Source organism: Nesoenas mayeri (assembly GCF_963082525.1).
Source record: "Nesoenas mayeri genome assembly, chromosome: 5".
NCBI lineage: Eukaryota > Metazoa > Chordata > Aves > Columbiformes > Columbidae > Nesoenas > Nesoenas mayeri.
Window position 1 is genome coordinate 48548460 of NC_137548.1, and position 27331 is coordinate 48575790.

At 39.9% G+C, this 27331-nt stretch overlaps 1 protein-coding gene across 4 annotated transcripts; it reads left to right on the forward strand.

The window, feature by feature from the left end:
* The first annotated feature begins 7 nt into the window (after nucleotides 1-7).
* APIP (APAF1 interacting protein) lies at nucleotides 8-27331 on the forward strand. Of its 4 annotated transcripts, XM_080344569.1 has the most exons (9): nucleotides 10535-10555; nucleotides 12124-12216; nucleotides 13276-13376; nucleotides 16258-16306; nucleotides 17566-17683; nucleotides 20018-20153; nucleotides 23920-24087; nucleotides 24638-24760; nucleotides 25982-27331. In XM_080344569.1, the coding sequence occupies exons 1-8, from the start codon at nucleotides 10550-10552 to the stop codon at nucleotides 24735-24737; spliced, it is 771 nt and encodes a 256-aa protein (XP_080200695.1). In that variant the 5' UTR covers nucleotides 10535-10549; the 3' UTR covers nucleotides 24738-24760; nucleotides 25982-27331. The 4 variants fall into 4 exon arrangements, with proteins under 4 accessions (XP_080200694.1, XP_080200697.1, XP_080200696.1 ...); XM_080344570.1 differs by lacking the exons at nucleotides 10535-10555; nucleotides 12124-12216 and adding an exon at nucleotides 188-359; XM_080344568.1 differs by lacking the exons at nucleotides 10535-10555; nucleotides 12124-12216; nucleotides 13276-13376 and adding an exon at nucleotides 8-359.

Genomic DNA, 27331 nt, shown 5'->3' on the forward strand with positions numbered 1-27331 from the left:
TGTATCGCCTAAAGTACAAGCCTACCGCAGATGCATGCGTGCGTTTCTGAGCCCTGCCTGCCTGTCCGCACCTGGGATTCTCCCCTCCAGCTACTCCCACTACTGGACCTTCCCTGCTCTCCCGACCCGGGGGAGAGAGTAGGGGGAAGGGTGCTAGTCTTTCCATCCCGGACAGTCTGCCTCCGCGCCGGGAAGAGGACTCGCGCCGCCAGCCAAGGCATCTCTCGGATCAATAACACAGCGCCAAGGGTAGGCAGGCGCCCGCGAGGTCCCCAGAAGAAGCCCCCGAAAAAGGACCCCGCACTCGCTGACCGACCTACGCCATGGCGGCCGCCGCCAACGACAGCGACGCTGCACAGGTAACGAGGGCTACACGCAGACCCCACACGTAGTGCCTACCCCTCAGGCCGCGTGAGCTTCAAAGGGGCTCAGCAGCGGAGGCCCGCACGCCTTATCCCCTCAGCAGCCCCTTTAAGCAGCCCAGTGGCGCGCCATGTGGGGCTGGCCAGTTCTGCCTGCAGGCGCAGTTGTGCGTTCCAGGGTCCCCTCTGCCGCTGTGAGGAACTTCTGGAGACCCGAGGCGGGACAGCGAACTAACAAGGGCTCTGCTGGCGTGCTCGGGCCCTGCCATAGCCACCTCTGTCACCCCGATGCTGCGGACGATCCCGCAATCTGCCCGCGCTTTGCCTGCCGCCTGGCTAGGGGCACTTCGTGTTAGCGGGTGCTCCAAGACAGCAGTTCGCAATTGCAGCTATAGAGGCTATATTTGTAACCTTAGTAATCAGCTAGTAACTTTCATAGTTAACAATGAACAGAGAGTATAGAAATGTTATGAAATTTACTACACTTACTAAAATGTTGCCAGCTTACAGTCTGGCTGCAGTTACCCTTGGGGTTTAGATTTGGTTTGGGTTTTTTTCTGTGCTGGATTGATTGGGGTTTTTTCTAGTTCGGTGGCTGACAGTACTGTGCTTCATCAAAGAAAGCAAATGTTGTGCTACAGCATATGGGATCATCACCTGGATGAGGGTTGAAATACCTGTCCTGTTCATATGTGGAATTGGTCAAAAGACCAGCCCAAGCATCAAGAACAGTGTGGACCGACAACTGGGAGATGAGAATCATTGGCAGACTACATAATGTGGCCTGTCAGGAAAGAGGGAAAGAATTTGCTTAGTCAAAAAGACAGAAGAAAAAAACTGAGGAGCAAATGGAGTTGTTATCTTAATATGTAAAATGTTGTCACAGAGATGAAAGGGGAGAATGGCTTCTTTATGTCCATAACTGTTTGTTAAGAGATAACAAGCTTAAGTTTCAACAAGCAAGGTTTAGGTTAGGCATTAGGAAAATATTCCTAACCTGGTACAGTTAAATGGACTGCCGAAGGCACAAGTGTCAAACACCTGGCCCACGGGCCGAATGGGCCACCTTGTTTTATCTGGCCCAGCACTTTGTTTCCACATGATGGCAGTGCTGAGCTCCTCGCCTCCAGGCTCCTGCCAGCACGGTAGTCACGCGTGCAGCGTGTGTGACACGCATTGCGTTGCAGGAGCAGAACGGCAGGAGCTGCGGCCGTAGCTACAGGACAGCAGTGAGCCTATGAGTAATAAGAGTAGTGAGTAATAAGAGTAATAGGTGAGACTGATGTGGGACACTACTAACTGCCTTGGGGCATTGAAAAAGCAGAATTACCGGGCAGTGGGAGACTGTAGTGAGGGGACAATGGGGCACTTAAAGGGGTACTCTCAACTGCGCAAACATTTAATTTAATTTTTTAATAAATTAGCTAGATACAGGAACTTTAGCAATTACATGTTATTTTAAACAAAGTACCTCTAAAAAGATATTTTATAACCAGTGGCCAGGGTCCCACTCATGAATTGTACATTGTTCTCCATGGATATGGCTAGCTCTGCTGCATGGGGAAGAGGGTTTGAAGGAAAGATGAGCCTGCATGAAAGGGCCTGAGTATTATTTGACCTGGTCCTAAAGGACATCTTGGTCTTTTACTTAGATGGCGCACCATACCATCTTTAGTGGATCAATTTGAATCCCAAAATGTCTAGTAAGTTAAAGGCTGATGCAGAAGGAAGGCAATTTAATGATAGATGGGAAAGCGAATACATGTTTGTGTTTCAAGGAGAAAAAACAGTATGTCTGTTGTGTTATGAGACAGTGTTGGTGATGCACATAACTGAGTAGAAAACACAAGGCCCATGGGCTGAATTCTAAAGTTACATTTGGCCATTTGAAGGCAACTGTGAGGCTGATATGGCCCTTGGTGAAAATTAGTTTGACACCCCTGGCCTAAGGAGTTTGTGACTTGCTGTCATTTTAAGTTTAAATGTGATGTTAAGGTAGGTACTTCCAAACCTTGTCAAACTTGCCCCAGGCTTCTGTCTCCATCACTTCACCTAGCCTGTCTGCTGCCTCAGAACCACTGCTGCTGTCTTGCACCCATATGCATTTCTCCCGTGCTGCTGCCACTGCCTCTTCACACGTGGTTCTCCAAGTCCAATACAAACATTTTCCTGAGGTGTGTAGCCCCCTGCAACAAGACACAAGTGGTCTGTCCAGAGGGGCTGCAATAAACAAAGCCTGTGCTTGCTGTGATTCTAAAGGCTGGCAGTCTCACAAAATACTAGTTCCCCTTTGTTTAAATCTTATGATTTTACCTTAGACCATCAAGGATCACTCAGTCTTCAACTTTTGAAGTCACTGTGGTATTGCAGTGGTGGGAGAGAACAGTGACAGCAGCACTTTTTTCTTGATGTTTCAGCGAACGTATTGGTAATAAGTCTCTACCAGTTGTGGTATGTGCTACTTATTTTTTGCTTTTGTTCTCTTTATTCTGTGTGTGTTAACAGTATACCCCCCCCCCCCCCCCCCCCCCAATCTGGATTCCTGCTGCTAAACAAGCATTTCTCTTGAAAATGTTCTTTCATGGGCGTATGTAACTAAGCTGAGTAATAGAGCAGCTAGTCACTTGTCATTTTAAGAAAAACTATTAAAGCTTCTAATTGCTGCAATTAAAAAACTACAAACATAAAAAAGGCACACTATAAGTGATCCATTTCAGTTAGAGGTATGTGCTTGCTATAAAAATTGACAGTGTGAGGCTTTTAAGCAGAGTAGGAATCCTAACCACATTACTTTCCTACCTCTTCCTTACAATTATTTATTTTACTAACCGAAAAACCCTTCCCTTTTGTATTATAGAATCCTTGTGTGGTGCCGAAGGTGTTGTAGGAAATAAACTTTTTTGAAGGATCATGACCGTATTTTTGCTACTTTAGTTTTTATTTGATCAATTTCTATGCTAAAGACAGATTTTACACAGAAATCTACTAGCTTATTAATGGTACTTTTCTCACTTTATTAGTACAGTGTAGCACAAATCTGTTTTGCCACATCAAACTTAGATAGCTATTCAAAGAAACCTCATCATGATTTGCTACCTGTCAGTATGAAATATCAATGGTATGATTTCATCTGTGCAGTCTGTGCTTATTTCTGAGGAATGATGTCCAAGCAATATATGAAAGGGAGAGACATATTTCAGGCACTGTTTATTAACTATTTATTTACTATAGTATCTTAAAATAATGACATTTTAGGTCAGTTTTACACCTTTTGAAAATTATCTCTAAAATCTTTTACAAATGTGTTTGTTCCACAAGTAGGCTGGATCCACCTTGATTTCCATTATACTATATCTACTTTGTTTTCTGGGTTTTTTGTTTGGGAAGGTGGGTTTGTTTTGGTTTTTAATTTATATTAGGCACAGTAATTTGAATTAAATAGGGTAAAGCTAGTTTTCCTTGAACCACCACAGTCTTGCAGAATACAATAATAATTTAAAAAAAAAATTTGACTGCTGGAAATATTCTAAATTTTCAGTCACTTTCTATTTAGAAATTTACCAGCAAATTTGTTTTCAAAATAACGATTTAATGGAGTGAAAAATTAGTCATTTCTTTTAGGTCATGGAGATCTGTGGAGTTTTCCTTTATACTTAACACCACATAGAAACTTAGGCTAAAATGGTAATAACATAGCAGGAAAGAGGCTAAATTTTTCATGTTAGCTGTATCAGAAAACTAGTGGGCCATATCCTGAGTTGGAAATTTGAAGGAAGAGATAATAGATGGCATCTGTACTTAAAAATAAAATGTAAAGGTACTTGCTAATTGAGATTTGACAAAGAGTAATCCTGCTGAGTTGCCTACTGCTTTCACACATGTTCATTCTCAGGCTTATTACAGCAAGTACACTTTCTTAGTTATGGAAAGAACTGTCATTATCAGTAATTTTAAACACGAAATGCGGTAATGTTTTTGTTTAAATACTTTATGGTTGCAATCAGTATCCACTGATCCTGGAAAAATACTGTTAAACTCTGAGGATAGCTTCTGAAATTGAGCTTTTATTTAAAATTCTTTTTAATGATTTAAAGTAGTGAAAAGCATTCATGTTCTCCTATGAATATGAATTTTGCAGTAAATGTCAACATTCATCAAACAGGGAAAATATGAAACAACTGTAGGAGTGTTATAATCTAGGGGTTTTATGGCTGTGTACATTCAATAAATAACAGCAATATAAACCTGTTAAATATAAGCTTATTCCAGTAAAAGTAGAAAATAAATAATTTTTACTTGAAATTAAAAATACTAGTGTTGCACATAGGCTACAAATAGTAATGTCCTTTTCAATAAGAGTCAAAACAAGATGCTGTGGCACTCAGTTTTGTGATAGGTGAACAGATTAAAATTGTGTACAGCCATTAATTCTGTGTAAATAAGTAAGAACAACAAAATTGGGATCCATCATTTACACCTTCTGTGCACTTGTTTTGAATTTATAAATATACAACACATTCATTAATATTTTCAGATTCACGGTACATTTCAGAGTAATTAGTATTTGAGGAATGTCGGAGTATATTTGATGTATATTATTCTCAGTGGCAAAAAGCTAGAAAGGAGTAGTTTCATTTTCAGCTGTGTGAATGGGAAGATTTCAGATTTTTTTCACTGTAAATGTAGGAGTCATGCACCCTTACATTTGCTGTTCTGTTTATTTCAAGTAATGTGAACTGATGAAGGTTCATGATGCTTTGAAAATCTTAGCTTCTTACATAATATTCTAGGAGTGCTGGTTAGAGTCTTGTTTCTATCACTTGAAATGAATGAACAGATCACTTTTTACTATATTAAAAGAGACTTTAAATAACAGAAACAAAATCAGAGCAGGCAAGAATACTATCTGAACTGAATCCCAGTTTTTTAAAGATAATAGCTTCAGAAACTAGTGCAATTGAAGAATATGGTACTATACTTTTAAGTTGAACTTTAAAGTACTGATCAGGCTTGAGAGTTGGCTGCTGTAGCAGGTAACTGTATTTGGTGACCTAAGTGTCTAGACTTCCTAAAACTAATCCTTTTTTTCTGTTTAAACAAATGCAAGAAGCACATTTGTTGTGCTTAATTGCTGATTTCTGTCACACAGTCAAGTAAGAAAGAAAACCAGCTGTAGCACTGTGGTAATTAATGTAGGTGGAAATACTACCTCATCCCAGGGAGATAAATTGATGTAAATAAAATTACTACTCTGTTTCTGTACTGTTTAATTTCTTCCTTGATGGGTTTAATTGTATCAGGATCTTTGTGAAAGAACGTATGATTTTTAGTTTTTACACTGGTAAATGGGGCTTTTTGTTCTCTCAGAAGTACTCAAGGCAACACGCAAATGCATAAATTCAATCACACAGAATTAAGTTAGCATCTCCGAGTTTTCTCTGTGTATACTGGTTATATTTCTCATGTAAATGATTCCAACATTCAAAATTTTTAATTTTCCAATGTAGTACTCCCTTATCAAGGACTGCTACCTATTAGGTTGTGCAGGCTCAGCCGAGATAGGGTTAATTTCTACATTGCCAGGGCAGCTGACCGAGAACTAGGCAAAGGTGGTATCCGATACCATATAAGGTCATGCGCAGTTACAAAGGGGGCGGGTCCGCCCTCCCCCCTACTCCCTTTCCTCCTCCCCCTCCCCCTCCCTTTCCTCCTTCTCCTCCCCCCTCCTTCTCCTCCCTCCCTCGACCAGGGCGGTCTGGAACACTGAGGCAAGGTGGAGGCGGGCAACGGGGAGGTGGTTTCGGCGCGAGCTGCCGCGGCCACGTCATCGGTTTGCGATGTGTGTCCATTGCTTTATACGTTCTTGGAATAACAGCAGAGCTGACCGGGGTGTGTTAAAATATGCATTTACTTATGTTAGTTGAGTGGTCATGATGTTTATTTCTTTGTCTACATGGCTGTGTTATCTGAATTCCTACATGCCCTATGTGTTCTCTGTGGTGCTGTTTATTATATTTGGGAAAAGGATTAGGTTTATCATATTGCTGTCCTGTATGATATCAATTTATGAGATCATGATTTCTTATTTTGCACATCTCGGTTGGAATTTTTATAAGGTATTGTTATTTTCTTATCTAAGGCAACGTCCCTCAGTATATGGGGAAGGTGGAGGTGTGCAGAATTTTCCCCCATTTTTTCACCTCCCTCATCTTCTCTAGTTTAGGTACATTAGTTTTTGTGGATTTTGAATGCCCTGGGGATATTCAAGTTAGCAGGCTCTTGTTGCTATGTTTCCTGCATGTGTCTGAGGTCATATACAGGGTTACAAAAGAACATGTTAAGAATATCACTCATTTGCCCCGAGGCTGGATGGTTATGGATGGAAGGACATGTGCGAAAACATGGGCAGAAATCTAGAGAATTTCTCACCTCTGATGATTTGGCGTTTCTCTCCTGGACAGCTACAGGACCCTGATAAAGTGACAGAATATTTAAAAGGAAAATGTTCTGGCTATTCCAAAGAAGCACAAATTACTGCATTGTGGTAGGCCTTAGCCAGTATGTACCAAATGCTGCTCAATAGCATACAGCACCCCCAGGGTGAAGAGGGGGATAACAAACTGACAGGCATTGTGGCTACTCCTACCCTTGTGCCAAACACTGCAGCTGCTCAAGCCCCCGTGACAGGCACTGTGGCTACCCAAACCCAGGCAGCAGGTGCTGCAGCTGAATCAAAGAACCAACCCATGTCTGTATCAGTTGCCCCTATACAGATAGAGAAATATGCAAAAAAATCAGTTAGCTTAGTGAGGGAACGTAATGACCCAGCTCCATCATGATAACAGGACGAGGCAGAAACAGAGATAATCACCCGATCTCTATCCCTAGGTGGGTGGCAGCATGTATTTCAGCTGTTGGGATGGTGAGCACATCGTTGCTTGGTTGCTCCAGTGTTAGGATAACAGGGCAGGTAACTTGGAATTAGAGGGTAGGGAAGCCACACAGCTAGGATCCCTGTCTAAGGAAGGAGGCATTGGCAAGACAGTTGGGGAAAAGACACAAATCCTCAGCCTCTGGAGGGTGTGAAGGAAAGGTATCCCATTCAGGAAGATGTTACCTCTCACCCAGGCAAGTGCACCACCATGGAGAAAAGTATCCAGTACGTGAGGGAATTACCTGTTCTGGAGGTGATTTATAATGACACCAATAATGACAGTTTACCCACAGATCCCAATGAAGTCCAGTGCATACAACCCATGTGGTGAAAGATCCTGCAGAGTGCACAATTTTCCTTTGCCACCTCATTGGCAATAGTGTCATGGAAAGAAGGTGAGGAACAAATAGTGGATGAATTGGCTGGCCAAAACCTGCGCCAGCTTATTGGCTTATTGGCATTAGTGTCATGGAAAGAAGGTGAGGAACAAATAGTGGATGAATTGGCTGGCCAACTACAGTGATACAAAGGAAGTCTATCTTCTTCCCTGCAGGCCTGCATCTCAGCTGTGGAGAAACTGCAAGACGTGCTAGCTGAAAAAATAACCTGAGAGTTCCAGCATAATAAGACAGGTTCCATTCCACACCTGTACAGCCTATGATCTCAGCTACTCGAAAAGAGCGTCTCTCCAATCAAGAAAGAGAATATAAAGAGTATACAAAAGAGGAAACCCTGTGTTTTTTCCTGCATGGCCATGGAGAAGACATGAGGAGGTGGGATGGGAAACCCACGTCAGTCCTAGAGGCATGGGTACATGAGTTGCAGGGAAAGACAACCACAAGAGGGGATTCTGCCTGGAAAAATGCTACTCCAGTTTCAAGTGGGCAGTTCCCCAGACAGAGTAGAAGAGCTGATCTTGCTTTTGATCCTCTTGAAGGGGCTTCTGATTCATTCTTGCAAAAACGAAGCAGTGATTACTATGACCAGGACTAGAGGGCCCCTGCCTTGAACCAGTTGGAAGAGATGGATAACTGGGTTTATTGGACCATGTGGATTCGATGGCCTGGAACATCAGAGCCAAAGGAGTACAGGGCTCTTAGTGGACACCGGCATCCAATGTACTCTAATTCCATCAAACTATGAATAGGCAGAACACACCAGCATTTCTGGGGTGACTGGGGGTTCACAACAGTTGACTGTGTTAGATGCTGAGATAAGTCTGACTGGAAAGGACTGGCAAAATCACTCCATCGGGATGGGCCCAGATGCTCTGTGCATCCTTGGTATAGATTGCCTCAGAAGATGGTATTTTAAGGACTCAAAAGGGTACCAGTGGGGTTTTGACATAGCAGTCGTGGAGACGGAGGACGTTGAACAGCTGTCTACCTTGCCCGGTCTCTCGGAGTATCCTTCTGTTGTAGGACTGACAAGAGTCAAAGAACAGCAGGTGCCAGTTGCTACCACAGCAGTGCACTGGTGGCAATATTGCACTAACTGAGACTCCCTGATTACCATCCATAAGTTGATTCATCAACTGGAGAGCCAAGGAGTGATCAGTAAAACTCACTTCCCCTTTAACAGTCCCATATGGCCAGTGCAGAAGTCCAGTGGAGAGTGGACACTAACAGTAGACTACTGTGGCCTTAAGTCACATTGCTGTTAAGTGGTTGGTACTGAAGCACAGCTCCTCCTGGCACCTCGACTGCCAGTGCTGGGCTAGATGTTCAAAAGGAAGGTCTCTTCTGCTTATCATGCAACTATGTGGAGTATGTGGGTTGCATTGGTCATGCAACAGGCTCACATGGGGAAACTTGATCACCCAGATATCTTAGAAGTGATCACAGACTGGCCAGAGGGTAAGGATTTCAGAGTACCACCAGAAGATGAGGTGACACGTGCTGAAAAGACAACTCTGTATAGTAAGTTACCCAAGAATAAGAAGCGATATGCTTTGTTCACTGATGGGTCCTGTCATATAATGGGAAAGTACTGGAGGTGGGAAGCTGCTGTGTGGAGTCCCACACTGAAGGCCAAGGTGAATCAAGTCAGTTTGCAGAGGTGAAAGCCATCCAGCTGCCTTTAGATATTGTGAATGAGAAAAATGGCCAGTTTTCTATCTTTATACTGACTCATGGATGGTGGCAAATGCCCTGTAGGGGTGGTTACAGCAATGGAAGAGGAGCAACTGGCAGTGCAGAGGCAAGCCCATCTGGGCTGCTGAATTATGCAAGATACTGCTGCCCAGCTAGAGAACCTGCTTGTAAAAGTGCACCACGTAGATGCTCATGTGCCTAGAAGTTGGTCTATTGAAGAACAGCAGAACAACCAGCAAGTGGACCAAGTTGCCAAGATTAAAGTGTCTCAGGTAGATTTGGACTAGCAACACAAAAGTTAATTATTTATAGCTCAGTGGGCCAGTGATGCCTCAGATCATCAGGGAAGGCATACAACATGTAGATGGGCTCGTGATCAAGGGATGGATTTGACCATGGACACTATTACACAGGTTATTCAAAATTGTAAAACATGCACTACAATCAAGCAAGCCAAGCAGTTAAAGCATGCGTGGTATGGGGTGTGATGGCTAAAGTATAAATATGGGGAGGTCCGGCAGATTGACTATATTACATTGCCGCAAACCAGCCACAGCAGGCCCTATGTGCTTACAGTGGTGGAAGCAACCATCAGGTGACTGGAAACGTATACCATGCCCCATGCCATTGCCTGTCCTGTGGTGACATGGCACCCTGGAGAGAAGTGAGTCAGACAATGGGATTCATTTCCAGAACAACCTTGTAGACACTTGGACCAAAGGGCATGGCACTGAGTGGATGTATCACATTCCCTATCATGCACCAGCCTCCAGGAAAATCAAGTAGTGCAGTGGACTGTTAAAGACTATGCTAAGAACAATGGATGGTGGAACTTTGGGATTCAAATTTGGATTCAAATTTAGCACAGGCCACCTGGTTAGTTAACACTAGGCGATCTACCAATCGAGCTGGCCCTGCCTAGTCAAAGCTTCCATGTACTATAAAGGGGATAGAGTCCCTGTGTTGCACATGAGGAATTGCGTTAGGGAAGACAGTCTGGGTTACTCCTGCCTTGAGCAAAGGAACTGCTGGACTCCGTGGAACTGCTTTTGCTTAGGGACCTGGGTGCACTTGGTGCGTAATGCTGAAGGATGGAGGAGTCCCATGCGTGCCATGGGGGATTTGATTCTGGGTGAGAATACTCCCATGATGTGAACTGTATGATGGTAATTGCTATGTAATACTATACACCATACTGACAGTACTCAGTACGTACCTTTCAGGTTAATGAAGAATGAACTTCTACTAAACTAAACAAAGTGCAGCAATGATGGAACCAGAACTGGCTCTAACAGCTGGCATCCAGCCACCTCCTCAGGGTTGATGCCTTTATTCTGTAAACCGTGAGCATGAACTATGAGTCCTAGATGCTGCATGCAGCAGTACAATGTGAGACTCCAGCTTTCTTGCCCCAGGAGGCTGTCCTGATCGATACAGTCCAAAGTCATGTACTCAATTAACATTCCAAAGGAATAAGATTATGCCATGAACTGAGAAAAAAAACCATCTGTGTGTATGTGTATATATGTTTAAGGTGGTAATAATTAGTTGAAATGTGTTGGTAAGACCTGAGCATGCCATAAATTATATAGAATAAGGGGTGGAATGTGCTTGATCAGCCGAGACAGGGTTAATTTCTACACTGTCAGGGCAGCTGACTCAGAACCCAGAAAGGGGGTATTGGATACCATATAAGATCATGCTCAGTTACAAAGGGGGCCAGGGGTGCTGTCTCTCTCTCTTTCTCTTCCCATCTTTCTCTCTCTTGCTCTTGCTGTGCGTAGCAGCATGGTGGAGAACGCTCCCAGTTCTATATGGACCATGCGATTTGGTGCTTTGTATTTCAGGCACGAGCTGTGGTTCGTGCAAGGGGGAGGCAGTTTTGGTACAAGCCACAGTGGGAGGTTTTGGCACAGGCTGCTGCAGCAGGACCACCACATGGTTGGGTTGTGGCTATTGCTCTGTAGGTGCTTTCATTGTTGTTCCTGTTCATAGAATCATGGAGTGGTTTGATTTGGAAAGGACCTTCAAAGGTCATCTAGACCAACTCCCCTGCAGGGATATTTTCAACTAGATCGGGTTGTTCAGAGCTCCATCCAGTCCAGCTTTGAGTGTCTCCAGGAATGGGGCATCTACCACCTTTCTGGGCAACCTGTGCTAGTGTTTTACCACCCTTATTGTAAAAAAAAGTCTCCCTTATATCTAATCTAAATCTACCCTCTTTTCATTTGAAACCATTACTCCTTGTCCTATCGCAACAGGCCATGCTAAAAAGTCTGCCCCCATATTTCCTATAAGTCCCTTTTAAATACTGAAAGCCTGCAATAAGGTCTCCCTGAAGCTTTCTCTTCTCCAGGCTGAACAACCCCAACTGTCTCAGCCTGTCCTCATAGGAGAGGTGTTCCAGCCCTCTGATCATTTCTGTGTCCCTCCTTTGGATGCTCTCCAACAGGTCCATGTCTTTCCTGTACTGAGGACTCTGGAGCGGAACACAGGACACCAGGTGGGGTCTCACCAGAGTAGAATAGAGGGGGGAATGACCTGCATCAACCTGCTGGTCACAGATGAGAGGAGAAAGGCAAGAAACAGTACAGAACTGCAAGTGGCAGCGAAGTGGTGACTGGGACATATTTGTGTATTAAGGCTGAGGCAGACCTGCAACAAAATCTATGGCTGGACTTTGATAACAAGACTGCATGCATACCACTCTCCTGTCTTTGGTTTCTTCTTCTAGCTTCTACAAATCTGCAGCATCTATAGACAAGGGAGCATATCAAATACAAAACATTTTAATTACAGCCATCAGTCTTTTTACGCTGCATTAGAGGTGAGGCAGTTAGTATAAAATAAAGCTGAGACTTTTTAATGGTCATAGACTATAATAATAGAATAGTTTGTTGGTTTTTCTTTGCTGTTCCATTAAACCGTTCTTATCCCAACCCACGAATTTTGCCTTTATTTTCTGATTCTTGTCCCCATCCCATCAGGGGCATGGGAAGGGTGAGCAGGTGGTACATGGTTTTAGCTGCCGGCTGCAGGTAGGCTGGGGCTAAAATATGACATAGGTACAGCTTTCTTAGTTTTACATGTTCAGTGTGCAGTTTAGAGTTTCCAGTAGTTTTGGCTTGTACTATAAAGCCATTCTGGTTTAGATTAGCTATGAGTAAATCTCTGACACTACAGATATCTTTGGTTAATAGATTGGTATAGATCTGTTGCAGATATATTTATTAATGTGATAATGGAATATGAAAAAAATTAAGACCTTTTTTCATTCTAAAATATTAGAATAATGGAATATAAATTCTGGCTAAACTGCATATAAGGTAACATAATATTGTAAAAATGTAGAAATCAAATAATTTGTTTATGGTTTCTACTGTATTTTTGACTGCTATGTGAAAATATTATATAACAGAACTAATAAAGTTTGTTTTACTGAAATTTGTAAATCAAGCAAAATAAACCTACAGAATAGATTCAATAGGAAAAAAACATTAGCTGGGCTTTTCAAAATGGGTAATGTTAGATGCTTTTATTTTTCTTTTTTTATGGCAGTAGTCTGTGACTTAATCTCACTTGTGTAATACCTGTGGGCCACTACACTCACATAAATTTGAGATAAGACCCTTCCTGTGAGGGATAATCAGATGTACATTTTGTTTAGCAGTTTTGTTTGTTCATTTCAAGGTGCGAATGGCCCCTGCAAAGTGTAAAGGGCATTGTGCAAACATGCAGTCGTTTTGTAACTGATGTTCATAAGCATAAATTAGACTGTCATACTGCAATATGAAAGTACTACCCCTTTAAACTCAATTTCAGAATTGAAATTCTTAGATTTGATGTTTCTGATGGTTTTTAATTTATTTCCTTAACTTATTTTTAGGAGAATTTACATCCAAGAAATCTTATCCCAGAGCTTTGTAGACTGTTTTATGGTTTAGGCTGGGTAACAGGAACTGGTGGAGGAATCAGCCTGAAACATGGGTAAGTAAAGATGGAAGAGAAAGAATGTGATGGTTAGAGAGAGAGAGAGAGAGAGAGAGCATCGCTGTGATTAGTAGTTGTTGAGTGCATTTCAGTTCCATGAAAAATGTTTGGAAGAGTGAACAAGAAGTTAGAGAGGTAAACGAATAGTACACCAAATTTAACTATATAGAAGGGAGGCGGCTAGTCTGAATTAATCATTGCAGTCCCTTCAATGGAGAGAGCCAACTTCAGAGTGTCTTTTTTTTCTGTCCTTTTTCTATCTTTGTTTAAGGTAGATGCTTTTTGTTCCTTTGTTTAAGGAACAATGTATTCCCCCTTTTTCATTTAATTGACTGTGGAATTAAGAATGGGTTACACCAGGCACACAGCTTTCAAATGCCTGTGAATTTTGCAGGCAAGACATTTCATTTGAGAAATAAATTACTGTTCTACTGAGATAATTTCTAAGGACATATTCTTAACATGTAATAAACCACGACAAGTAACAGCAAAACAATTTTTGGGATGTATCCACTACTCAGGAGCACTAGTTTTTAATTTACCTGTCTCCCTCTATTCATACTTCCCAAGCTTTTAATGGAGACAGAGCTCCTCTCAGTGGCCACTGAAAAAACAGAAGTCTTCATTCTGCAAAACACTTTGTACAGTGCCTGCAATTCTGTCTGCAGTCACAGGGTGTTGTGACACTCTAGCTTGAAATTGTCTGACCTCTCATTTTTCTGTCGTACACTTGCATGCAGACACAAACAAGTATTTGTATTTAGATACATTACATATATATATATATATATATATATATATAAAAAGTAAAGGCTATAAATGCTTATATTTGTGCTGTTCTAATGCCTTTGTGCATTTCACTTCCCTGCTTGATTTTGCAAGCAAAGCAACTGCAAAATAATAAAGACAGAAATGATAAGAGGGTTAATATTTTTTTAATGTTTTTTCATTTATGGAAAAATATTTCTAGTACTAATTTCTCATCGGTAGCTAAATGTAGCCTATTCATCATTTCAGTGCAATTCGTGTTGATTGTGGCAAGACAAATCTTGTCAACTAACATAGTAGTACAGTTTTCCTCAGCAGTTCTATGGCTCAGACTACACTGAAATACATACTTGAGTTGGTACCAATATTGTACATGGTCTAGAAATAGTAATCTTTGTGGCTGTACTGTTATACACCTAAAGGTATAAACATATACCTAAGGTGCATATATTTATAGATATAAAAGGTATAAATATAGGTATATATTCCTAAAGGGACAGTAGGTATGTTTCAAAGTGAGTAGCTAGGAGGCAGAGATCAGACTTCGAATTGTTACATAGAAAATAACAAAATAAAAATTGAAATTTGATTGAAATTCTAACAACTAGTTTTACCAGCTAATCCCACTTGGCATTACTCACTGTGCAGTTCTTATCAACTACTCAAAAATGCCAGTTTGGATGTGGGATATCATATTAAAAATGAATCTAGAATTCTGTATCAGGTGTCCTATATTTCAAAGGTATTTCTTAATCAGATTTTTCCCTTCATGATTAATTTCTAAAAAGATTTTAAAAAAATGTTTTAAGAAGAAATGCATGTATTTCATTAGTAGCCAAATTACAACTTGATTTCTCAATATATTGCACTCTCAATCATCTTTCTTACGCAAAGGAATTAAATCTAAATTAATGCAATGTTGGCAGTGTTAGTCATGAATATTGAAAATTACAAATATGCTAAGGCCACATTTTGATGTGCTTCACAGTTGTTTAACCGCTATGAAGAGTACATCATCATAAGAGTTGTATTTTTGGAAGAGCTAGAATCATAGAGTCATTTAGGCTGGAAAAGACCCTTAAGAACATCGAGTCCAACCGTAAGCCTAACGCGGCGAAGTCCACAACTAAACCGTGTCCCTAAGTGCTGTACCTAAACATCTTCTTTGTATCTCCAGGCATGAGGACTCAATCAGTTCTCTTTCCTGATATCCAATATAAACCTCCCCTGGCGCAACTTGAGGCTGTTTCCTTTTGGCCTCCATCACTCACTGCTTGGGGAAAAAGGTCTCTTCTCAGTCTCCTTTTGTCCAGGCTAAACAACACCAGTTCCCTCAACTGCTCCTCATAAGACTTGTGCTCTAGATCTTTCACCAACTTTGTTGCTCTTCTAAGTGCTCTTCTCCAGAAATATAAACATCTTGTGGTCCTTACAAGATGTATCTGTAACTTGACTAATTATTCACTAGATGTCTCTGTGCTCCTGAATTTGATATGTTACTGTTGAAACTCAATAGTGATTACAATTTAAAATATTTCAGATCTCATCTTAAAATTGAATTAATTTAAATCTATTTTTCATTGTTTTTGTTTATGTAAACTTTGCAAGAAGTGATGCACTAATGTTTGAATTTCAGTGATTTAATTGCATTGAATTAGTGTTATCTTTTTATCTATATAAATAAACATATAAATGCATGAAAAACCTAAAGGACAGAAATATAACAAAAAACAAACTTATTTATGCAATTTCTCTTATTCCATTTTTATTCTGAATTCTGGGGATTCCTGTTTGGACTTATTGAAGGGGAAGGCTTTGTATGTTTATGTGTAGGAAAAATAAGGCTGCACTTCTATGTATGTTTCAAATCTCTTGGCAAGTTGAAAGCACGGTTTTGTACCCCTGCAATTTAGAGATTTCAAATGCCCTTGTATGATTCAGTTCTGTTTTGAAAACCATCTACATGTCAATCTGTAGAAGGAGTAAGAAAGTTATTAAATTATGAGGGCTACATTTGCTATTTCCTTTTCAGTGGATTGAGACCTCTAAAGCCTGTGCAGTTGAACAACCCTGTGTTTATCATTTTTTCCCTGTCTGTAACTTTTCTTAGGAATGAAATCTACATTGCTCCTTCAGGAGTCCAAAAGGAAAGAATACAGGTATGTTGAACTGTATTTTTACCTCAGAGCTCAGCTTGAGATAGATGAACATACCTTTGTTTAGGGTTTGATTTTTTCTTATGTAAAGTTAGAAACTTGTACTGCCGTATGGAAACAACTGAAGATTTTGTCCAGTACTCCACTAACATAGCAAGCCAACATGTCTTTCAGTGACCAGTGTAGATTAGTCTTAATGATCTCTTTGCTTTAAATTAACACAGTAGACTGTGAAATTCAAACATGACTCAGGTCCAGTTTTATTCTTTGTCAAGCTTGAATGGCTTTATAGTGGTCTACCTACATTTCAAGTTATTGCGGCACATGTGTAATTAAGCATTAACACTTTATTTCTATTTTAATTTGAGTGACTCTCCCGTGAAAAGGTGACCTCCTCTATCTGTCCTTTCCAGAAAAAAACCCAGAATATAAGTGGAGGGGAGAATGGTAAATGAAAACTATTTTATGACAGCAGGAACTCCCCCAGAATAGAATATGTAGAAAGGGTTTCTTGTTTTATAGATCTGAGGATAAATAAAATGAGAAGTGAAAGGAATGTCTTCACCGATGGAAACCTGAGATTTTGCAGCAGTGCTCGCTGAAGATGTTAGCAAGGCAAGCAAAAGCATAACATGGCAAGGCTGTGATGGTTGTGTTCTTCGATAGCAGTAGCAGTAGACTGAGCACAGTGAGTCAGGAAGTCTCTTGCAACTGTATTTCCTACTGATTTTTAAAATAACATTAAAAAAGAAAGTTTTATTGCTGTCCTGAACCATTTTCTGTACTATTATGAGTAGCTGATTGCTGCAAAGGTAACATGGATGTAAAGCCACTGAAAGCAAGACTTAAAAAATTAGTTCTACAAATTATACTATACTATATTATACTATATGGAGGTTTAATTTGTGTGCTTTGTTGATTTCTTAAGGGAGGAAGGAAAAGTACATCTACATTTCTTTTTTTTTAATCAATTACTACTTTTCCTTTTGATTTATTCTCTGTTATTTATATACAAGCTGTCTCCTTTCTAAGGAAATTTTAGTTTTACAAATATCTGCTTGGCAGCAGTCTGAATAAAAGGAGTACCTAATACTAACTCACATTGCATAATGTCAGTAAACAGTATTAAAAGCTAGTATAAATGTGGTGCATTACAGCACTTTTACAAAGTTGAGATCACATTCTGTATTAAATATATGCTGTATATATTTGTCTCCTGAGAAGAGTCATCACAGGTCAAAATAATTTCTTCTTTCTTACAGGCAGAAGATATGTTTGTTTGTGACATGAACGAACAGCATATCAGTGGTCCTCCACCGCACAAGAAACTAAAGAAAAGCCAGTGCACACCTCTTTTTATGAATGCCTACACTATGAGAGGTGCATAGCAGATGTTTTTAGTTCAGTAATGACTGAAACACTGTGTATACATATCCACAAAATTAAAATTCAATACCGTACCCTAGGGAAGCGATCATCCCACTGTACTCAGCGCTGGTGAGGCCCGACCTTGAATACAGTGCTCAGTTTTGGGCCCCTCACTACAAGAAAGACATTGAGGTGCTGGAGAGAGTTCAGAGGAGGGTGACAAGATGGTGAGGTGTCTGGAGCCCAAGTCTTATGAGGAGTGGCTGTGGGACCTGGGACTGTTTAGCCTGAAGAAGAGCTTATTGTTCTGTACAACTATCTCAAAGGAGGTTGTAGCATTGAGAATGCTGGTCTCCTGAGTAGCAAGTAATAGGACAAGAGGAAATGCCCTCAAGTTGCACCAGGGAAGGTTCAGGTTGGATATTAGGAAAAATTTCTTCATGGAAAGGTTTGTAAAACACTGGACAGGCTGCCCAGAAAGGTGGTGGAAGCACCATCCCTGGAGGTGTTTAAAAGATGTATAGATGAGACTCTTAGGGACATGGTTTAGTGCTAGGTTGAGGTTATGGTTGGACTTGGTGATCTTAAGGGTCTCTTCCAATCAAAATAATTCTGTGATTCTGTATTCTTACAGTGAAATAAACAGGAAACTGCAAAATGGATTGATTTGTGAAAGAATAGGTACAATGGGAGGTAATCTGTGGTAACAACCTTTGACTGTCGTTTACATTTTAGTCTTCTCATGTAGCTAGACCTATGGTCATCATTTCAGAACTAATTTTTGCTGCAGTGGATTAATAGGTTGCAGGAGGAGGTAGGGAATTTTTTTTTTTCCTGGTAGTTTTGCCTATTCAGCAACTATGTTTTAGATCCTTTTACAACCATTGGCTGCAATCAAAGATTCTTAATTATGGATAGGTTGAAAAAAATATGAAACTTTTCTCTTGTAGGTGCACAGTAATAGAGAGGTTTTGCTGTTGTGAAGGTTTCCATCTGTTACTTTAGAAAGGATTTAGGGAGTCTGCACAAGACACATGTAATGGAGAAAAACTCATTTAATATGGAAACTTTGTAAGTAAATTGTAAATATTGTCTATCTATCTGTGCTGGTTTGACTGAAAACAAGTTAATTTTCCTTCTTGATGTTAGAAACATTTCTTTTTGGTAGCTGGCATCGTAATTATTTAGATTTAGTTTGAGAACAAGAAAATAACACCCCGGGACAGAGTTAATGTTTTTAATTGCTCTGGTCTGAGAACCAAGGACAGTTCTGAGCGCTCTGCCAACAGGTGTGAGGCAGCTAGGAAGGGGGGCATAGATGGGGCAGACCTTGACTGACATCCAGGCTGATCAATAAGAGTATTCCATCCAATTAGTGTCATGCTTCATGTTTAAGGAGAGTTGGGTTCTTCCGGTTAGGCTTTGGTTGGAGCCAGGATGGAGACCTGTTTGGGGGAGTTCTGTTTGGGACTTTGGTTAGCTCGGCCTTTTGCCATCCTGCCACTTTGCGGAGATCTCTGGGCCTTTCTGCCTTCTTCTCTTTTCTCTCTGGGACTGGCTGTTCGGGACCAGGGTGCTGCTTCCTGGAACTGGCGGCATAGTGCAGACAGAGTTTGTGAGGAATTGCATTGAGTATCTTTTATTTTATATTCTATTTTATATATGTGTGTGTATGGTTATTATTAGTAGTATATTAGTGTTATTTGATTAAACTGTGTTTGTCTCAGTCCACAAGTTTCTCCCATCACCTTTGATTCTCTCCCCTGTTTGGGACAATGGGGGTGGGGCGTGAGCAAGCAGCTATCATGGTTATATTACTAGCTCAGGTTAAACCATGACACTATCTTTCCATCATGACACAATAAGATTACAATAAATATTTTTTTCAGAAAATCAGTGGATAATTGTAGAGAAGTACTAGCATGAAAAGAAAGTAAAAGTCTTTAAAATTTCATCTTACAAATAAGTTTGAGAATTCGTTAGAATCTCAGAACTCTGATAAGTAATAGTGTTTCAAGCATTGTAGTATGTAAAGAAATGTACAAGTAGTGTTTCTCCTTGAATTTTTACAAGTAGTTTCTCTCCTGGAATTTGTCACTTACTAACACTAGTGTCCTAAGACAATCCATAATTATCCTTTATAGATGACTAACTATCTCATACCTTTTTTTAGGTTGTGATATATTTTTTCCTTTAATACAGTAGATCACCATTTGCTAAGATGTCTGGCCAAAGGAAATGAATCAATTAGGTAAATAAAGTTTTCTTAATAGACATATTTCAAAATTCATTCTAAAAATATTTTCTATTTTCTTTTTTTTTTTTCTTTCTTTTATCTGTTCTTAGGGGCAGGCGCAGTGATCCATACTCATTCCAAGGCTGCTGTTATGGCTACCCTTCTTTACCCAGGGAGTGAGTTCAGTATTACCCATCAGGAGATGATAAAAGGAATCCAGAAGTGTACTTCAGGAGGCTGTTACCGGTACTTCTTTGTATTTAAGAAAAGAGGCATGCTGCTTGATCATTTGTTTTCAGCAGTATAAATAGATGACAAGTCATTTGAGTTATGTGTGTTAAAGTGTGCAATATAAAGTATTAGGAATAAGAAATAAAAAGACCTCTGAAATACCTCAGTCATTGGCTTTCCTTAAGAAGGTCTCAAGCCTATGGAAGAGATTTGAGATAAAATCTTGTAATGTCAAAGCTACTGTGCTCTGTTGAGCTACAGAAACAAACCAAATAAAAAGCTGTGTCCTGACAAATATCTAAAGATCAAAAACAGGTCCTGTTTGACTAACCTGATCTCCTCCTATGACAGGTTGACCTGGTAAGTAGATGAGGGGAAAGGCTGTGGATGTTGTCTACCTAGACTTTAGTAAAGGCTTTGACACTTTCCCACAGCATACTCGTGGAAAAACTGGCTACTCATGGCTTGGATGGGCATAGTCTTCGAAGGGTGAAGAACTGGCTAGATGGCCAGGCCCGAAGTGTTATGGTGAATGGAGTCAAATCCGGTTGGCAGCCCGTCATGAGTAGTGTTTCCCAGGGCTCAGTATTGGGGCCAGTTCTGTTTAATATCTTTATCAGTGATCTGGATGAAGGAATTGAGTGCACTCTCAGTAAGTGTGCAGACAACAGCAGGCTGGGAAGGAGTGTTGATCTGCTTGAATGTAGTAAGGCTCTACAGAGGGATCTGGACAAGCTGGATCCAATTGCATGAGGTTCAACAAGGCCAAGTGTCAGGTCCTGCACCTGAATCACAACAACCCCATGCAGTGCTACAGACTTGGGGAAGAGCAGCTGGAAAGCTGCCTGGTTGAAAAGCACCTGGGAGTGTTGGTCAGCAGCTGACTGAATATGAGCCAGCAGTGTGCCCAGATAGCCAAAAAGGCCAACAGCATTCTGGCTTGTATCAGGAATAGCATGGCCTGCAGAACTAGGCAAGTGCTTGTCCCCCTGTACTCAGCACTGATGAGGTCCCACCTTGAATACTGTGTTAGGTTTTGGGCCCCTCACTACAAGAAAGACATTGAGGTGCTGGAGTGAATTCAAAGAGCAATGAAGCTGGTGAGGGGTCTAGAGCACAAGTCTCATGAGGAGTGGCTGAGGGAACTGGGATTTTTCAGCCTGGAGAAAAGGCGGCTCCAGAGAGACCTTATGACTCTCTGTAACTACCTGAAAGAAAGTTGTAGCGAGGTGGGTGTAGGTCTTTTTTCCCAAGTAGCAAGTGATAGGATGAGAAGAAATGGCCTCAAGTTGCAACAGAGGAGGTTTATGTTAGATATTAGGAAAAAATTTCTTCACCAAAAGGATTATCAGGTTTTGGAACAGACTGCCCAGGGAAGTGGTTTAATCACCATCCCTGGAGGTGTTTAAAAGACGCATAGATTCTTAGGGACTTGTTTTAGAGGTGGATTTGGCAGTGCTGAGTTGATGATTGGGCTTGATGATTTTAAAGGTCTTTTCCAACCAAAACAATTCTATGATTCTATACAATGTTAAACTGAAACTGAAGCCAACCAACATTAGGTTGCATTGATAACACACCAACTACATTTGGGTGGACTTCATATATCACTGCCTGTGCTAGTTTAGGGCGTGTTGTAGGAGCAGAGGATTTTAGATTTTACTTGACAGACTTTGAAAGAAAATTCAGAATAAACAACTCATTAAAGATAATGTTATTACTTTTCAAGAATGACCTCTGAGTTAAGTGATGAGTTATTCCAAATTATGTGTGATGTCTTGTTTTGAGGACTCCACCCACAGAGTGTTAAATTGAGATCCACAAACAATATTTATATAATATGTCACAATTAGATGAAAAATTGGAATGCTAAATTCTTTCCACTTTTTAATGCTGATTTTTGTAACAAACTGTTGCCCTTTGGCAAGAGATCAAGCCCCCTGTCTGGCGTGTGATTTTACGCCTGGGCATATTTTATTCCATTTAGGTTGACTTGCCAGCTTTACCTTCTTGTCAGCATTAGCATTTGTATTTTTAATGTATCAAAAGACATCCCTTATATTGAATAGTCTAACAACATTGTTTTTTAAAAAAATCCACTACAGTTTTATTTTTTGGATATGCATTTCAAATTCTCAGACATTCCTAAATGTTAATCAGGAGACATTGTCTTTATTGGGTTCCATGTCTCTGTGCTGTCCCATGTCATCCTATTAATTTACCAGAAAAACTAAAGAAATCAAAGCTCCAGATTTTATGGTTCCTAAGTACATATTCATCCATACTGATTCCACTGTCTTACCTCACACAAGGCTCCCCATTGAATTCAAAATCAATTTCGTAGTACAGAATAGGATCTTTCAAAAAAGGGTTTGACAATATATTGTTTCTAATTACATAAACCTTTTCCAGAAGCTATCTAAAAAAATGCTACAGATAGGATAGTCAGAAGTATTTGTTGGCCTAAATATGATCCCAGTGATGCCAGAATAGCTTTACTTTTGACTTCAGTAGGAGGAAAATAGATCTGTAGTAAATAGCTCTGAAAGTCTCAGAAGGAGGTTTGGCTAAACATAGGCTGCTTATATTTCAGTAAAACTAAAGAGATATCAGGTATTTAACTCATTCAGAGTATTCTTGGGGTTTTATAGATTTTAGTTCTTGATAAAAAGCTTATAGTTATGATTAGGAATCAGTTATGGTATTTATACCTGCTTCCAAACTCACATCCAAGTAGAAAGCAGAACATAGCAAACCAGTCCCTTAGCTCATTTGGCCTCATTAGTAGCACACACTCCAAATCTGATTTTAATGATCAGAATATGTAAGAGTCAAAGTAAATCTACAAATATACAACTTCGTTTTCTTCATTCACTATTTTTATGGACTTCCTTGGTAAAGCAGGAGCATTGAAAATTGTAAGGGATGAGACTTTTTAATTTTCTGAATATCTGATTCGAAGTACAAGCTGTAATTTTTTACTGTTGCTTCCTTTCTGTGTTTTTATACAAGTGCTACTAGCATCTACTCATGAAATATCTGTGATCTCAATGATAAATCTGAACCTGAACTGGAGACTTATTAGAACTGTTTAAACAAGTTTCTGCCAGTGTTAATTAGGGTTCACACAATGCCAAATATCCCAATCCTCCTTCAGCAGAAACTCTTAGGCAAGATCTTCTGAGTAGCATGCATCATCTTGTCTCTTGAACTGGGGTTCTCAGGCTCTCTTAAGATCACATATAGCCCACCAGTGACTCCATCACAGACAATTTATTTTTCATGTGTTGACTCTGATTTCTCTTTATATGCCTTAGCAAGTATATCTTATTTCCAGGGGCTTTTTGGACTACCTAAATATTTTTTTTTCCTGCTTTCCAGCAATAGCTTAATTTCTTTCTTTCTTCATGATTCTTTTAAATAATTTACTCTGAGATAAAGCTTGTAAGTGATGCCAATACAGGATGAAGAGAGTATGAAGAAGTTGTAAAGGAACTCAACAACAAAGTTGATACATGAACAAACAGCTACACCTAATACATTAAAGCGTTATTTTATTTTTGTGCCTCTAGTGTTGCTCGGATATTGGCAGCGTAGCATATGTTTGGGAGTGAGAGATGTTCCTGAGAGTTCTTATGTTACAGAGTGACTCATAAGAGAGGAGCGTAAAATCATTAGGGTTGAGAATTTGTTAACATCTTTACACAGTCGAAGGAGAATCTGTTTCTTAGATCCAAACACAGTGGTTTTTTAAATATATGAACATTGATTTTTCTTTTAGATATGATGATACACTAGTGGTTCCCATTATTGAGAATACACCAGAAGAGAAGGATCTCAAGGAAAGAATGGCACGTGCAATGGAAAAATACCCGGACTCATGTGCTGTATTGGTCAGACGTCACGGAGTTTATGTGTGGGGAGAAACATGGGAAAAAGCCAAAACAATGTGAGTACAATTTAGGAATGTGGTATCTTTTGCTATTATACCTTGAAATCTTAATGGCCTTAATGTGAGGTGTATTTCCAGCCCCTGGACAATGATTCAGGACATTAAGTTCTGGCCTCAATTAAAGTATAGGGAACTTTTGAGAATGCATTAATCCATGATTGTACCGCTTGGTTCTCCTTTCATACCAATGCTAGATAATGGGGTTGACAACTTTTTCCTTTCACATGGACAAGTCCCTCCTCATATGAAATCTGCAGGCAATCTGTGCTTTTATATGACACCTGCCAATACAGTTTATGTAGTCTTCCCTAGTCCCATTTTTTTAATCTACTTCTTTATTCGCTGATGGAAATGCAGCAAATCAGGATCATGTAGCAAAAATGCCACGCACTTTCCATGCTACAGTAAAGGAAAGAAATTACAATAGAACTGTCCAATCAGACTGTCACATTGGTGATGTAAAGGTCAAGGAAGAAAAGTTTTCATAAAACATGGTAAGATTTGAGCTTTACTTTACACATCATTTTTTTTTTCCTTTTAATTTTAGGTGTGAGTGTTATGATTACTTGTTTGATATCGCAGTGCAGATGAAGCAGCACGGGCTAGATCCTTCAAAACATCCAGCAGGAGAAAACGGGATCTTGTAAATGACAACAACATTTTTATTCAGGTGTGAATTTATCTGTAGAGATGATCTGTTTGGAAGGAAAGGTTACAGATGACACCATTACTTCAGTCTGCTCTCCCACTCAGGCAACTTCAGTATTGTACATCTCCCACACTCCCACACCATTACCACTGCAATTGTTATCTATGCCTGAAGTAATGCTCCTTTACCACACAATGCAACAAAAAGATATGTTAATAGTTGTGTCCTGTGCATATTTTAGCACCTATGTACAGCACAGAGTGCAATTCCTTTTTAAAACTAAAGTGTATCAAGCATTACTAGAAAAAGCCAAAGGAGAAAAAAAAAAGTCCAGCCTAGTAAGCTAATCTAATCAGAGAATAGACTCACTTTTGTTCTTCAGCCTGCAGGATTAGGTTTGATTTCAGTCCATCTCAGTGGTATTACTTATATGGTGGGTTGTGGGGTTTTTTTCTGTCTGCAGAAATGGCTGGTTGCAATTCGATTAAGTTTCATTGATTAGTGTCACCTGTTTACCTCATACAGCAAATTACCATGACTTTCTGTTTTCTAATGTAGCAATGAGGAGTGTTTTGAAAGTTTTCATCACAAATATTTTGAAGTAAAAGCACACAGGTAATATGATCTATCAGTACTTTGCATGAAGGATCCCTGAAACAATTCTCCCACAAGCAATTCACAGCCCAGTATGGCAAAACACAGTGGTAGTGTATCATTTGGGAGTCTGGGACACTTCTTGAAGATATAAGTAAGTTTAAAGATACCAGTACTGAGATTATAAAGGAGATGCTAGGCCAAAGTGGTGGCCTAATTAAACAGGATAGGCTAACTTCTTGCCCAGATTTGGTCCATCAGATAATCCTCTCCACTCACCACGTTTGCACCGGAAGAGATGGCAAATGGCTGCTTGGGCAGCATGAGCCCAGAACAGACAGGTACTTGGATCATTAGCCTTTATGCCTACACTAGAGAAAGAAGCAGTGGGACAGGAGGCTTGCTGTAAATTGAGTCTATGCATGAACAGGTATTTGGAGTGCTGCTGGAGTGATGAAGATGTGCGGGCTACCACACCTGCATAGGGCTAACTCGTGGCCTGCAAGAACCATTCTAGAATTGTTCTTCAGCCCCTGAAATTGAATAAGTTCAGCTATTATAGTGGAGTTAATATCCCTTTGCCTATTTTTTACTATGAAAGACCTAGTTTTAGAATATTTTCACTTTTTTCTCACTTCTCCTATACAGGTTTCTTTCATGAGACGGGAGTTCCAGATTCCACCTCACAGTGTTAAAACCAGAAGGGGGTGCTGTTATAATCGACTGATTAACAGATATTGGCAGTCAGTTTTGATTGTTAAACACATTCAAAAGAAGAATTAAAAGAACAAGGAAATGCCGAACAATCATTGCTATTTATGAATCCTGTCAAATGCTACAGTAGGATGGATGACAATTCAGATGCAAAAAAAGGATTTTTAAAAAAGCTGTGGAGAGCTAATGTGATATTTTGTTTGCGTGCTTTAAAAATTTCTATTTCAACACCCTGCATTTTTTGATCCTGCTCTACTGGTACATCATATAACTTTATCTAGGTCTCCATTTCTGAAAGTTACAGTAGTATATATTAGTATAATATAGTATATATTCTTGGGGGGGAAAAAAGTGAGGATGACCCCTTCTAATTATGTATAAAGTTTAAAGCATTGTTTGAACTGTTGATTCAGTCATGCTATATTATTGGTTTTTTAATTAAGCCTTTAGTATTTGTATTTTTAAATTCTCTTAGTTGTCATTAGAATTACTAGGAAACATATAATTTTATGACATGCATTTGAAAGTTGTTACTGAGACTGCTATGGGTCTTCTCTGTTTTATCCCTCTTTTCATTCATTCACTTTCAGTAAGATTTTGTTTATTACAACCTTAAAGCAGCTTTTTATGACCTGTGGTTAGCCAGCCTAAGGTAGATTTAATCAAATTGCTTATTAAAATATTGTCTCATGTATTTATGCATTTTAGTGTCTTCTTTCAAAATCTCCTGGAATGGCCCCCCATATGTCTAAGCCTTGGTTGACTGACTTGCTAATCAAGTATTGAGACTCTAGTCCCAAGGGTGAATTGAGACAGGCTAAGTGTTCTGGTTTCCGCTGGGAGAGAGTTAATTTTCTTCCTATTAGCTGGTATAATGTTATGTTTTGAATTTAGTATGAAAAGAATGTTGATAATACACTGATGTTTTAGTTGTTGTTAAGCAGTCAAGGGCTTTTTAGTTTCTCATATTGGCCTGTCAGCAAGAAGGCGGAGAGGAGGTTGGGAGGAGATGCAAGTGGGACAATCGACCCCAACTGATCAAAGGGATACTCCATGCCATATGACATCATGCTCCATATGTTAGCTGGGGGAACAAGAAGGATGGGGGACATTCGGAGTTACAGCATTTGTCTTCCTAAGTAGCTGTTATGCCTGATGGACCTCTGCTTTCCTGGAGACAGCTGAACACCTGTCTGCCTATGAGAAATAGTGAATTAATTCCTTTTTCTGCTTTGCTTATGTGTGTGGCGTTTTCCTTTGTTAATAAACTGTATTTATCTCAAT

Excerpts from the sequence above, each read along its gene's own strand:
- APIP (XM_080344568.1), top strand. The coding sequence starts at position 31 with ATGCATGCGTGCGTTTCTGAGCCCTGCCTGCCTGTCCGCACCTGGGAT. Across the intron at positions 17,684-20,017 it reads GAATGCCTACACTATGAGAG|GGGCAGGCGCAGTGATCCAT; the intron begins GTGCATAGCAGA and ends ATCTGTTCTTAG. Across the intron at positions 24,088-24,637 it reads TGGGAAAAAGCCAAAACAAT|GTGTGAGTGTTATGATTACT; the intron begins GTGAGTACAATT and ends TTTTAATTTTAG.